General features: G+C 39.2%; 1 protein-coding gene across 1 annotated transcript; it reads right to left on the reverse strand.

Moving 5' to 3' along the window:
• Positions 1-1,029: 1,029 nt before the first annotated feature.
• Positions 1,030-14,572, reverse strand: LOC135467210 (growth hormone secretagogue receptor type 1-like). The gene is made up of 2 exons (XM_064744974.1): positions 14,194-14,572; positions 1,030-1,877 (listed from the first exon to the last, which is right to left on the reverse strand). Exons 1-2 carry the CDS (start codon positions 14,570-14,572, stop codon positions 1,030-1,032), a joined length of 1,227 nt encoding a protein of 408 aa, XP_064601044.1.
• Positions 14,573-16,132: the final 1,560 nt, after the last annotated feature.

Consider the following 16,132-nt stretch of genomic DNA (forward strand, 5'->3'; position numbering starts at 1 on the left):
TTCATTGACTTATTACGGTTAGAAACTGCAAAGATGCGATGCTTAACAGGAAATCATTATCAGGTTAAATGATAGAAGGTAGGTTATAAAAGTTTCTATATCCTTTTACAAGTCTAGGCAACATTCACAGATATTACATTTGAGGAACAGATTAAAAATGTTTCAAGCTTTTAATATATATAATATGTAATAATAATAATAATAATAATAATATATATATATATACCTCCATTCACACTGAATTCATTGGAAATCACGGGGTAATGTAAAAGCTGTTGATATAACCCTCAACCAAATATGTTCGATAATATCCCGATCCTGTTTCATTAATACATAATATATGACGTCCACAAATGTCCCTAGTGAAATTCTTTACCTCATTGGCCTAGTTTTGAGTAAGAAAATAAATGCTGATGAAAATAAATTTGCTTTACACTCAGGTCATGATGTTAAAGTCATCCGAGTTCTCATGGCCGTAGAACCGTTGTATATCCATATATTTACAAACAATTATGTCAGTATATGTGAACATCGTAAGCATTCCCATCATATGCAAATCGGAAAATAGTCTATGAATTATATATAGTCCTACTGATCAGTTTGTTAACCAGTTTTTTTTTTATTGAATTCATTTCAGTCTTGCCCAGTAAATGGCTATTGCTGTCATCCAGATATGACGTTCATACAATGTCCCTAAATACACAGTCGAATCAGTAACTGTGTTTTACGTAGCGTCGTGCACAACAAAAAGCCTCACGCACTGATCATGTCAAGTTCATTAAAATACCCAGTACTCAGGTATGTCTCAGTTATGAAGTTTCCCGACAATCCACAAAGCATCCGTATCAACAACATGCACAGAAATGAGAAAAATTAGTACAAAAACACAATATAGGCGTGTAGCAGTCGTTCAGTTTGATGTCTTAATTCAATGTTTCAGAAACGATATATAGCTGGGGGTTTTTTGTGGACAGATTTGTGCATCCGTCATGAAGGTTTGTTCGTCTATGCGTTCGTGCGATACTGACACTAAAGGCCCCTGGATTCCCTGTCGCTGATGGTGTCCTGCTCACCCATTCCGTCCCCCCTGACCATGAGGTTTGACTCAAATCCGTCCAAATCGCGATAATCCTTAAGGTACGTCGATGAAAAAGAAGGCTGAGAACTCCGAAAACTGCTACTGCGTCGGAAACCCCTCCTGCCGCGCTTAAAGAACGGTAAACAGCGAACGAAAGCCGTCCTGAACTTGGTTGAGACCATGTTGTAGATGATGGGATTACCAGCACTGTTTATGTACATCATGATCCTCACAAACCAGATCAGATTCAGGTAACCCTCCAGACCGAGGGCCTCGATGTTAGTCGTGGACGTGTATACCTTCCATAGGGTCAGGACACGCACCGGTAGCAAACACACGAAAAACAGCACTATGACCGAGATAAGGATAATCACGACTTGACGTCGGTCACGACGTTCAGTGCTACACTGGCCTATCTCCATGTTCTCAGTGCGCAGTTTGAGCAATATACACGTGTACAGGGCGATGAGCACTGCCATTGGCACAAAAAACAACATTATGACTGTGAAGAGAAGATAGAAATGGTGCCAGGAATCCTGTATTCTCGTCTTGCATACTTTCACCACGGACTTGTCATGGAATATAGCTGTTTCCTCTCCTGTCAAGACTATAAAGGGTAAAGATATAGCGAAGGCAGCCGCCCATACAGCGAACACTGTTTTAGCCGTCTTTTTCTCCGTAAAGGTTGTGTGCACCGCAAATGGGTGACATATTGCTACATATCGTTCTATACTTATCACCAGCAGTGTCAAGATCGATGTGTAGGCCACAGCATTCTCCAGGAAAGGTACCAATTTGCCTGAAACAAGGACAAATGGTTATTTTCAATATGATGAACAATTAAGTCAACATACAGAAAGCGTATCTTGTATAAACAGAACACTGTACTAGCATGCGTTTACATTTGCTATCAGTACATGTACGTAATTGCAATATTTCCCCAACCAAATTAAAAGACATCAGACTCATTTGTTCAACAGAACCTGTTTTCAAGTAGGCCTACTCTTTTGTATCAGTTTACTTGAACTATGACGAATATCAGATTTCAGGTTTTTTCATCTACAGCTACATATGTCTCAATTTGTACTGCCAATCTGACGATTGAAACAATATGTGATATGAAAGACTTACAAGACAGAGAGTAAAACTAGAGCAGCAACGACAGTGTCATCATTAGCACATGCCCATGTTAGTAAATGTCACCGATGAAATATTTACGTCCCCAATATATATCTTTTTATCTGTTGGACTTCATGACTACAACAATGACCAAAAAGTTGAACAACAGACTTATTAATTGTACGTAAACCAACGACCAGTCAGAATTAAAGGAAATCTTTACTTGTGCAAAACATATGCTAGTATGTGGTCGGTTTTAAGCTTGATATGACGTACGACAAAGTAAACCTGCACAGAAACTTCTGTCAAAAACGGATAATATTTGACGCAGTTCTTGCACAGAAACTGAAAACAGATGGACAGATCCAAACCAATATCCCTCGTTTCCGCTGAACAGTGGGATAAAAAAGCTGATGCCGCGCAAACCGGTGGCAGTTTTTCTGTACCAGAGATATTGCTGAAGTTGAAAAAATAAGGATAAGTTTTATTTGATATATTTTCCAGTACATTTATTTATTTGATTTGTGTTTTACGCCGTAGTCAAGAATATTTCACTTATACGACGGCGGCCAGCATTATGGTAGGAGCCCGGTGGAAACTCACGACCATCCCCAGGTTGCTTCCCATGTACGGCTGGACTTGAACTCACAGCGACCGCATTGGTGAGACTGCTGGGTCATTACGTTGCGCTAGCGTGCTAAACAACTGAGCCACGGAGTCCTCCCTTTCCAGTACAGGATGATATCCATTTCCTTTAAATGAAGACGTGTTGATCGATCTGTAGTCATTATAACTCTTTAGGAGCCTACATTTCAAGATAAACAGTTAAACACAACACTGATGATCTTCAATCCTTGGAAAAAAGTAGTTTCACAGTGTGCTTCGGAGACATTGCATATTGCGGAGTTTTCATGGTGAAACAATTATTCTGCCAACCCCCTAGCAGTGCCTGTGTCTGAGAAAGACTTTGGGGCCATCGGGAAACAATAGCTAAAATCAAGTAAGTTTATGTTTTCATTAATTCCCTTACTTATTACTATTTTCGAATTGAGTTTGGCATTCCACCCACTTTTTGTGAAGCTACTAGCTGGTGTTAGGTCATTATTCTCACATTGTTTGATCGGGGGCACTATCTGGCTTGATTAACGGTATATTTGATTATATGTCCCAACTGAACAATCTCATTACTGCTACCAGCAGATACATCGATTCATGGTGGCATGCACATTTAATGTTGTTTTGCACTACTGCATGCAGTAACCGCGCACAAGTTCTATGAAAAAAAAATAGTTGGAGGGCCCATGCTATTTTAGAAGCTGTTTTCACGTGTAAATAATCGGCCAACGTGGCCCATGAATGCACAGCAATTGTAAGGCTGTATCCGAGGCTATCAGGGAGTTTCGTCGATATCCCAAACCTATTTATCCTTGATTGTTCCCAGAAAGATACAAAAATGGAAGTACTGATCTGGTCTGATCTGAGGTCGTGACTGAAATACAGTTCCAACAGTGTTGCTGAATTGAAGTGTACTCTGTCCTCATGGTAAACGAAACATCTAGGCGAGATTAGAATACAATCACTAGAAAACTCAATTTCTGGAACCATACTGAAGAAGTAAAAAAAAAATTATAAAATTGTCCCATTCACCGTGCAATTTTCTGACAAACTATGTTGTCTCTGTCTAAGTCACATCGTTTGAAAGTTTGAACTGTGTCTTAATATACCAGTAGTTAACACTATGTATAATTCATAACTGTAAATTAGAACAGTTTTTTTTTCAATTCGGTTAGATTAACAGTTTGCCGGTTAGGTGATTACTATCACAAATATGATAGTTCAAATCAGTAATTTATTATAGGCAGGTTTCGTACATTTAGATGGTATAAATTTTTATTATTTAAAATGTTTATTTATCGAGAGACAATGGAGCAACAGGCAAATACCCTTAAAGAGGGTAACCCTCACCATAGGGCACATCACTGGAAAATGTATGAAAAATACCATAAATAGTTTTGGATAACTTTCTCTGAAATTTTGATTTAAAATTTAAACAAGTTTTCTTGATGAACAATACAGCTATATCTTATACTACCTTTTAAACTCCTAATCCATCTGAAAAAGTTATAAATCTGACTAATTATGAATACCAGTTGAGTTTGAAATACAAGTTTATATGAGGTTATTTAAACACCGCCTTGTGACATAATGTACAAAATATGAACTATAGGGATATCTATCGAAACGGCCTCGATGCGATTGTTCAACTTCGCAAGATTATGAAACTACGAAGGAAAAACGTGGAACGCTATCAAGCCTGTGTTAGGCTTATACTACGCATAAAGTCAGAATCAAAACAAGCAAATGGCGTATATGCATTTTTCCTGGCTAAAACATCCCCACTAAAACGATGGGATGTTAATTATTCTGTTATTTTTAATTCAAGGAGAGGCTGTTAATTATTCTGTTATTTTTAATTCAAGGAGAATTCTTCTTGGACCGAGGTCCATTTCCTGAAACAGTAAATGTTCTATCAAAAACACATTTCAGCAGTTTGAAATTTGCATTTACACGTCACAATCAGGTTTTTTCTTTTCTCAGCTGAGTGGACATTTGAGAACTAGTTGAGCTTATGAGCAGAATTAAGTATCCTGTCGTTTCACTCCGCACATTTTTACATGTTAATGACACAAAGATAATTCCCAATGCGAGTACATGTCATTTCGAGCATATGTCACGTATTAAACGTTACGAGTGCTCCAGGGCTAATCTATCATACATCACGGCACAGTAAATTATCTTCGGGTTGGCATGAAATCGATGTCTGTAGGTGTTTTTCGGTCACCCAGGCGGCTCACGAACACACTTGTCTACTGCTTTCGAACTTTTTCAAGGTAAAACGTTTTTACTGAATGTGACTGGGCCGCTATTGTCATGACATTAGTTTGGAGAAACATCTTGCTTATAATTTACATGTACAAATTAAGAACCGGTAAGGTCAAACTGTTCTCTTAATGGAATATCATTTCCGTGATTGAGGCGTGTAGAGCTATATTCTACAAGACATTTCACATCATAAAACGTTCTGTCTCAGATCTGTTATTGTTAATTTACTGGCACCGGTCCATTATGGAACCCTGGTAAGGCCTTCATCGTACTGTCAATCTATCGCTCAGCGACAGAAGCGATGAAACGATGTTATATTCTTCTTATTTTAACCTGTTGCCTATTTTCAGCTGTCTGTAGAATCAGTCCTTCTCGCTACCAAAATTGCCTTTCTTTAATGATGCGTGACAAAACAAACTCTACACATGGATATGTTGTACGTCTGTACTAATGCTGGGAAAATGCGATTAGAATACTTTTTCTATTTCATAGTGTTGAAATCCATAAGACTGGATTCAACGCCAAGAACGCTTTGCCTCTGGGGACATCATAGTTATTCACAAACAAATTGCATACTGGACAACAGGCGTGGAGTGTAATTTGTTTTACAGTTGCTGCACCAATATGGGTGAGAGCGAACTCCACGCAGCAAACATTACTGTCTCAGAAAGTAGACTACATTGTTTTTTTTATAAAAGATATTCCCAACATCCAAATCTAAAACGATACTGCCGTGAGATCGTACACTGCAAGAGACAAAATATACATCGTTTATGAATTTTTTTACAAGTCGACAGCAGCTTAGGTAACTGGTGTGGCCCTTCGTCAAAACATATTGAACTCCACCCAATATTTAAAAGAAATGTAGCATTTAAATCGGGCCTTTTGCGTGTGAAATTCTAAAAGTACATGTGCGTATAAATTTTCATCTTTTGCATCTGGCCAAATAAGTGTCATGCGGCCCTGTGACAAATGAGTAGAATGAGTAAATCCATACCAGAGAAGCTTCAGTAAATATTGAAGAAATGTCTACGCTTCGCATTGGCATATGAAGTGCCACACTGGCGAATTATCCCTAAAATATGAGTGCATGTAATGGTATACAATAAGTATGCAATCTCAACAATGAAACGCAAATTCAGAAAATATGGTGACAACAGAGGCTGAGAGGAACGTCCACTTGCGACATGGTGTTATGGCTCAATTTGATTCTGGTGTAGCTTGGCTGAAAATGACAGGCTATTAAATAAATTACCCGCCTTTGAAGTAAAAATTCAGCCTATGCCTTACTATTTGGCACCTAGTATTTTAAAGTGTTTAATATGTGCATTGTATGAAATAGTGATAATATAACGTTGTACTATAGTGGGTATAACAAGAAGTGCTTGTATGTGCACAGTGTAGGTTGTCGATGGATACGTCCTGCTTACATAGGGCACGTCTCCGCAGTATAATGGGATGACGTACTGTCATGCGAGCACTCACACTCTATGGTACTGACCGGCCCAGACAGCAGTTGGTAGAGCGTCCGCTTACTTGCCTTCGGCAAGGCGTCTCAGTGAAGCAGCACTAGATAAAAGAGGGATGGAAATCCGTCCTGCAACAAGAGGGCACATTACATGCATTCTAAGGATTCCATCGTCGTCGCATGACTGAAAAATTGAACAGTTTGACGTTAATCCCCAAGCACCCACTCACTCACTCTTTGGTACTGCTGCTTGCTGAGAACATGTACATGCTGTTTGTTAGGCCTCTTCAGTTCAAGACGGCGTGTGTTTTAGCTTTCGAACATCATAAAACAGTCACTTATGTACAATCACAATAGAACAGATGAACATGTGACAATGGGAATATCCTTAAATATGGCATGAAAACAGTGAAATGGATATCAAAATGGATAAATACCAGATGTATTTGCGAAATACAAATTTGAAAGGCATATATGCAAATAGCAATTTCTGGAACATTGCTTGTCGCATGTCGCATGTTACTGTGTACTCTGTGCATCTGTCTTCCTTTTCTCCTAGCGCACTGAGCAACTGTCATCATCTGGTTTCCTATCTCCTTGTGCTGTTGGATAACTGTCACCAACTAGTATCCTATCTCACAGTGTTCTGGGCAACTGTCAGCATCTGGTTTCCTATCTCTTAGTGTTCTCGACAACTGTCAGCATTTGGTGTACTATCTCCTAAATGCACTGGGTAAGATCTGGTAGCATCAGGTTACCAGTGACATTTCACAGAATCTGTGAGACACTGCCCGCTAACCAATCAAACCATTAAGTGGCTATCACTGACATAAGGAAATGATTCTAAAAACAGCGGTTGTTACAACTGGGGAACCGCTATTCCCAAACAGACAACAATCAGTGTGCCATTTAAGAAATCTTTAACAATGCTACATGAAATACCCTTACTATCTAACGTGTGTCCCTCATTGTTCGTTCAAATGCACGTTACACATGGTGCCTGTTTTGTAAGAGTAACACAGGTTTTACAGATTGGCTGCTACTTTGCGTTTAAAACGTAGACGTCGTCCTTATTCTTCACTGGTACTCATTGATATTACCAATGGTAGGAAAACATGTTGCAGGGGAATCTAATGTACAATTCCTTCTGGACGGGGTCAGACGTGAATTTCCCCACGGAACTGTTGGAAGCATCCATAGCAGAATGCCATAAAAGCCTTCAATGTCCATCCATAATTAGTTTGCGAAAAGTGCATTGCCACGTAATGGTTTATTTCTGCCACCGTGACATAAGAAACTAGAAAATGTGCTTAAACTCTTAAGACATCTTCTCGGAATCGTCGATGCTGGTCCTCTTGGGAATCTCAAGGGTTACCATCTAATCCGTTCTTCACACCTCGTCTAAAAGGTACACTATTCCCACCACTGCACAACTCAACACTCCCGCCATCAAGCGACCAGCCATAACTGGTCAGTAGAGCTCTTGTTCTTTTCTTCTGTGAAACCATATAAACCAGGAAAGACAAGGCCAGTAAATAACCACTGTCATTTAGCTATATGAAATTTGTCTTCTTAATAGAGGCAGACTTGATCATGTTGCCTGCTCCTTTCCATAATTATACGCATAACTGATCACGATGTCTACAACTGCTGGTAAATAGTTATGAATCCATGAATGATGGAAATCAATCATCGAGGAATGGCGGTTGTCTTAGGCTGAGGATTAACGGGCGTGGCAAACGTAGACTGGACTAATGATAATACAACAGTTTTCTTTATACTTAGGGATAAAGACTGATTCCAAATCAAGCTAGAATTATATCATCGTGAAACTTAAACAAGGTAGCAAGACTATCAAAGAGCTGGTTTACAGGAGAAACATGAATTCGAAACTCCAGCTCAGTGCATAAAGGACTGTATCAGTTACCTTAATATGGGTTCCGTACTCAAGAATATTTCACTTATACGACGGCGGCCAGCATTATGGTGGGTGGAAACCGGGACTTTTTAAAATACCACCCCTAACCTATCCCTTAGCAATGATCCTAATACACTATACACTAAGTCGTAAAAATTGTAGTTTGCGGTGATTGATTACGGTTATTATTCACGTTGTCCGTTGATCAGAGATTGGTCTTGCAGCTAAATCCTATGTTCAGTCATTCAGCTTAATGTTCCCACTATTTACCTGTGCTCGTTCATGAATTTGATTCACTATGTCTATTGTTCAGTCATTTTATGCTCCTGTTTGTTGTATTTGTCCGCTCACTTAACTGCTTTACTCAATCCATTGTACCGACGACTGGATGATTGCTCCAGTTTTTTTGTTTGTGCTCAGCCCAATCATATCACCGGTTGCGTGTGACCATTTGCCAGCTGTCACACTGTCGTCTCTGCTCTGGTCTTGCTCTTTTTGTTGTACGGCTATAATTATATTATGTTTTTATCCTGTGCTTCTTCACCGAACTGAATCACATTGTCCATTCTTCATACATTGGGACTGATGTTTCTTCGTTCTTACTATCATACTCTTGTAACTGCTTTCCTCTGTCCGTTTTTCGGACGTCTGACCTGATGCGCAATGGTGTTTGTACTTAGTTGCTTAAGTAAGTCATTTATTCTTTTCCTACTTCGTTCGGGCCTGACGCCCGTAACACCACATGCCATGGCTGTCTCTTGTCATTGCACGTCATCCAAGTGATTTACTTTGTTCGTTTATCAGGCATTAAGCACTATACTCAAGTTTCTTGATTCATGCAATTTCTTGTTCAGTTGTTGGGAAAGAATACTTGTCAGCTCACGTTCAGCTCTGGTTTGTTATCTTTGTTTTCACGTTGAAGTTTGTTAAGCCCACTGTTCACTCATTGGGCCGAATCTTCATGTTTGCAGTCATTGGCGCTCATACAGGTGAGATATGCTGTCCATTGTTCAGGCATTAGGCCTACAGGATGTTCCTGTTCCATAACTTTGCTTTCACAGGTAAGTGATTTGGCTGTACATTTTGTTTGGCCATTCAGCGAGCTTCTCCTCTTTCTCGGCTTCTAAAGACTGACTTAGTCCATTGTATTATCATGATAACATTGTTTGGCTTTGTACATAAAATCTGTAAACACATCATTGTTACCGCCGTAGTGGAGTGCACCAGACGTATTTTTTCTTCTTATGACGTTAAACCCTAAGCACTCACTCACTCAATCCACTCTCTCACATTATGTCCAAGTCCATCTCTTTCTGTGTCTTCTGAAAACGTCATTGAGATTTTTGTCCTTTCTTTCTTGGCAGTAGTAATGATAGTTTTTTAGCTAATCAAAGCAGAATTCTTTGGTATCAAAATTGTGAAATATGAGATGCAAATATTTAATGAAAGTATTTAAATGTTGTATTTAAAAGTAAATGTTGGACAAATATCTCTCGGAACTATAGATACATTTGATTTACATACGAAAACATCAAGCGTTTGCACTGCTTGGAGCTCTTTCACTCGCACGCAATGTTGTGCGTGGATTATGTATTATATATCTAGTTTGTAACAATAAAACAGTGACATTTCTGACCAACAATGTCCTCTTTCACACTTTCTTTCTAATCACCGATTAATGTTTAATGTGTCAAGTAAGGCTCATCAGCATCAAACAACCAACACACGCTATCCAAAGAGATTCTGTCCGATATGTTCATTTGTTATTTCTCAGGCCAGCAGACTTGAGAATTTTACGGTCACGTCGTCTGCAGTATTAATACAAATGGACGCAGATATATGGCGGGAAGAATTAAAGGTAGCGGGATTGAAACGGGTTGTGCAGATTTAACACCGTGCAATTTGTCATTTTAAGATGGTAATCAATAGCAGGTATACTCTCTGGATCTACCCTAGAACCGTCGTTCATTGAGTTTTTACATCTACTCTGCGGCGAAAGGTTTGTTAAGTTTATCTACCACTAAAATAATGGTTCGGTATGGTAATCACTGAGATGGGTACTCTGAGGGTCACAAGGTTAGTTGGTGATGGGTTCAAATCCCTCTCTAGCTGCCTTAGGTTTTAGGTCCTGAAAGTTTGTTATTATATAGCCGGACAGGTGCAACGGTTTTATTTTCGACCTGTTCGCTTGGGTCATTCAGAGTGAAATGTTTGCTGGGCATTAGACTTAAACCACTGATCGGTTACATAAATAAAGCACTCACACCGCCAACCGGATACTAAACATGTCAGAAATCATCTTGAAATTGGAGGAGCAACACTGCATAAAAACAAACAAAATACGACAGAGAATGGGCGTAAACAATATGGTATGACAGCACAGAGCACATACATGCTTGAGTCAGGGCAAAAGCCGTGGAGTTGCATGTACACGAATAAGGTTTCCCTCGGATTATGATACTCAACGCCGATATTCTCATCAAGAGTTGAATTGTACGCGAATAGACATCCGGCTTATCTTTGGTCGTCGAGCTGTACGTAAATAGGCTTATCTTGGGTCGTGGAGCTGTACACAAATTGACTTACCTCGAGTTGTGGAGCTGTACGCAAATAGGCTGATCTCGGGTTGTGGAGATGTACGCAAATAAGCTTATCTCGGGTTGTGGAGATGTACGCATATAGGCTTATCTTGGGTCGCAGGTTAACAGCGAACTAATTAAGCTCATATAACTTTATCTAACAAACACAATGGTAAATAATCCAAGACTTACTTTGTATCTCACAGTATTATTACACATCAATTAGATAAAGGGAAGTACAACCTGCAGACGGTCGTGGTTCTCCTGCCATCCCCGTTCTGCTTCGATTCCTCCCAACATAAAGCTGGTCGCCGTCGTAAAATATTCTTGAGTACGACAGTAAAGACACCAATCAAATAAAGAAAAAAAAAGAAATAAATAAAGAAATATATAAACGGAAGTTCAGTATCGGTAAAGTAGCCAAACACTATCTAGACGTGATTTTTTCTAAAATTCTTGGCCATATTCTAAATTAAGAATGAATGAAAGAGAAGGCGTTTTACGCCATAATGGCAGTATTTCAGTCATATAATAGTGATACAAAATAAGACTAAAGTGTACCACTACACGGCGCTCGAGAAGAATGACAGTTAAAACAGCTGACTCGTTTACATATTCAGTGTACCAAGTTACGTGGCTATACATATATATGTATTTGCTGGCATTATTTTGTTTGACTGCAAAGAAAAACAACGAATTGATAAGAGCTAAATCACTTTAAGTTTACAGATTTCGTCCTCACCGACCGTGCTCGTGGATAGCAATAGTTCAGACGTGACGAGGCAATGGGTCAGACGTATTTCTGTAATATTTGCTTTAAAAATATTTTTTGTTTGTGGTTTAAATCGATACTTAAGAATATTTCACTAATACGAATGAAGAAAAACGGGCAGGTCCTGATATAAAAACCTCCTCCATTCGACAATTACCGGCCCGAGGGTCAAAGGTTGATCGACTGCTGCTAAAGTTTTACCCGAATAAACAGAAAGAGAGCTAGGCTTTTAAAATATAATCAATCATGATAGCCGTCTTGATATCATGCCATAACAAGACGCATCAAGGTCTTAAGCTGACGTGCCGTGTCAGTAATGAATTCCCGTCCGATAGTTCGCACGCTCCCGCTGTCTAATTCCCGTGATTCTGTAAAGACAATTTGTCTATTCCTTATTGTGTTTGTCTGGAGTCATACAGAAACGATTAGAGTGATGGTAGTGACAGTCACAGCTGTACGTCTTTCCTGAGGTAAAACGTGCTGACAGCCTCTTCGTCAGACACAAACGTTTAAGATCACTCTCTGTAACAAACAAAACTCTTTGGTAGCAGGGCAAATACCCTTCTGACGTTAAAAAGATTATCGATCTCATTTGTCTCATTCAGCAACTTAGACAACCTACTGTAATTTACCACTGCATATTGTGTAACCATGACAACACAAAGAGCTCATTAATTCTCCTACATAAAGGCTTTGTATAACATAGGCTAAACTGCCGCGGTGCAAATCTGGTCTTTGATTAATGGGAAATATATTCAATGCAAATGGTTATTGAGACAGGTGGTTTCATACAGGTGCCCCGTTTAGCGTTGGGGGCATAATGATAAACCCTTTGAGGCAGGTATAGCTCTACGGTCACGGGTTGGGCGTATCGAATTAGCGGAACGATATGATTTCTGCTACAAAGATTAAATCCTTTATATGTCCCTGGTGATAAATAATTGGAAATTTTCATCTGGATGGCCTGCGACATGACTTGCTCAGTTCTAACTGCCGATATATGCACAACATGAACCATCAAGACAATTTTTTACTGTGCACGATTGTGTGTACATCATTTATCTCATCTGTCGTTGATTAAGACAGAACTAAACAGCTGATTGCGTGACTTGAAAACATCCATTTCTATTAATAAGACAGCCCAGAGTTGCCGAGCATGCACACGGAATGACCCGCGGATGTTTTTTGAAATCTCCTGTATCTCGTTCATATTAACCCTTCCTTTTTTTCTCTTTACAATTATCAAATATCTCAAGCTGTCATTTAGAATTTATCAGATTCTCGTAAATGTAGAGAGTGACTTTACACATTTAGATTACGAACTGTATTAGACGTCAGATGAGTTATTTCAAGGCATCTTGGGATTTGAAATTAAACGTTTGCTTGAATGCTTGTCCTTTGCAATATCACCTGACCTAAAGAATGTTGACGAAATGGAACATGACAAAACCAAACACCATTTCTTTGTGTAGAAATCTATCTGCGGAGTAACACATTTAGTTGTAAATCATAAAAACAATATGGAAGTAGCAAATTTATTTTCATCAGCCACTGTCAGAATAAGATTGTAATGTTAGCCGTAGGCCCAAAGGTATCTTTGATATATAATTATAATTCAAAATTTCAAATTCCAACGTATTGCTAGTTATTAGTTCTCTTTATATAAACAATATAACATCTTCAGCCTATGGTTTTTATGCTGACAAGCCCAAGTCAACGGCGGACGTCAAATGCCAGTTGGTAGTTATTATGATTAGTCATTATTATTAGTTATTATTCTTAGTTACTATTATTAGTTATTATTAGTTATTATTCATTCTTCCTGCCTGAAAGGGTTTTATATCTAATTACAGGGGTTTAACCCTGGGCGAGTGGCTGTGTAGCATTTATGTTTGTTACATCAACGTGATCGCTTTAAGAACAGTTGCAATCAAAGCGCGACTGAAATACGTATATTTGTATTTGACATGGAAAGTATTTACTGACTACAAGTTTCAGATTCGAAGTGGATGTAATGTCTAAAATTGACTGTCTTCCCTGCGTGTCTGAAACCTGTTGACAGCTTCCTTCCTTACATGTTGCAAACTTTCTTTATTATTTATATATTATTTCTTACTTCTTGTCCGTGACTCCTAACATGGAGCATGTTTGAAAGCCTAAACAAAGACTTCATAGATTCAAAAACGTTATTGAAACATATCATGTACTAAGAGTTAATACCTGCGAGAAATTGCAAGAATATGTAAGAGTTTCTAAAATGTATTGTCTGGTATTAATTTCTCTGTGCAGTTAACAAAAAAACTATCCGCTTTTCCAATAAATCTATTCTTTGTTGAAAGTATATAATGTAAGGCAAAATAGTGACGATAAACTTACACATTTGAGGACCAAGAAGCCATCTGTCCTGAGCGTAGAACTCTAAAATAGCGCTTGGCTGGCAAATCAAAAGCACAAGGGCGTCAGCAGCACTTAGGCTGATTAGGAAGTAATTAGTAGAAGACCTCATCTCTTTGACGCGGCACACCACCAACATCACCAAACTGTTGCCAATGATACCGGTAAAGAACACAATTCCGTTGGCAATACCCACACATATTGGTATATATGCGGGTGTGTGCAACTCTTCGCTAAATGGTTGATCACTGAAGCTTATATTAGAGCTGTTTGTTAACGAGTCTTTCACTAGATCACTGTTATTCAATGGTTCTTCTGAACCGGATAGGTTTCCGTCCACGCCTTGGAGGCTCCAGGACATGATGATGATCAGGACGCACGCTGTACTGTGTCAAGCCGCAAAGAAAGGCTTATTGCAGTTAAAGAGTGAAACAGTCCCACATCCTGTGCACCACTATTAAAAAATAATTCGGATGGGTCCGTCTAGAATTGATACAATATCTCCTCAAACGATTGTCTTGAAGGCGAAGGGGATATAGTATATACGCATCGGTAAGTACCCGTAAAATGTGAGTTTTGTCCGATAACACACGTGTAGGCAATTAGCGTGTTCAGATTAATACGATTCATTCAAATTGTTCATCATTTTACCCTTGTAATTCACCGCGTACCCTACGAAACGGTAACACATTTAGGAGTGTTAAGTTTAGCCGTGTCCCCTTAAGGCCAGTATATTAGAGGTTCGCGTGCTCCATGAACGTGCGTCGTCTGTTGATAACATAGCAAAGATCTGTCCAGGACATACTACGGATTCCTGTTCCACTCGAGTTTCAGGCACATGAAGGGAGGCATTTCACACTAAATTGTGACTCATCTAACCGATACTTTCGAATCTTACTGGTACTTTCACGACGGAATGTCTATAGAAGAGTCTTTCTCCATGCCTGTGACATCGTCAAGTGTAGTAAAGAAGCGGTTTCTCTGCTAGACTGTCATCCGTCAGCAGCACGGCCTGTGTGCTGTGTGATCGCATCGATCCGGGCAAAGAGCCGAGTCCAATCTGTTCAACACAGCGATCTAAACTTCTCTATCCACACATCACTGGGCCCGTCCACAACGGATACCCGCGCTCTAGACAGCATAGTACAGAATACGCATGACATTAGCGATTGAGCCACCATAATGCTGGTCGCCGTCGTATAAAAGTGAAATATTCTTGAGTACGGCGTTAAAAACAAATCAGTGGGAAGGTCTGTCAGCAACCTGCGGATGGTCGTGGGTTTCCCCCGGGCTGTGCCCGGTTTCCACCCACCATAATGCTGGCCGCCGTCGTATAAGTGAAATATTCTTGAGTACGGCGTAAAACACCAATCAAAAAAAAAAAATCAAATAAAAACAAATCAAATAAATAAATAAAATACAATGTCTCAGGTCAGAGTATTTGGCCAATGAGATTGCGTGTGCGAATTCTGTGTCATCTGATTCGACTGAGGCTTTATGTCAGGTGGTGCGTCAGTTACCATATGCCACGTGCGGTAGTTTATTTTATATTATATATTATACAGTTCAAAGTGAATTACTTCAGGTAAGTTACACCAGCCTGTTGCTTGGTATACCCAGTTATTAATTGTTAAGCTTGAAACACGGGATGGAAAATCATCTTTTGAAATATACGTGAAAATACAAAATCGGTTAATAAAAGTTGCGCACTTAGTGTATATCTATGTCATCATACCTTTTCAGTGTTTGTTGACAATAGACTCCAGTTTGAACCACCCTAAACAAATGTCTTTATCAGTTAGAATGCAAAAATGGAACATTCTAAATTTACAGAAACTATATACGATCGTATTACTCAGAAAACAATATTAAAAAGAATGCTTACAGTAACAAGGAGACTTGTTAACACGAAGTATACACG

Source organism: Liolophura sinensis, chromosome 6 (assembly GCF_032854445.1).
Source record: "Liolophura sinensis isolate JHLJ2023 chromosome 6, CUHK_Ljap_v2, whole genome shotgun sequence".
In the NCBI taxonomy this organism is placed as follows: domain Eukaryota; kingdom Metazoa; phylum Mollusca; class Polyplacophora; order Chitonida; family Chitonidae; genus Liolophura; species Liolophura sinensis.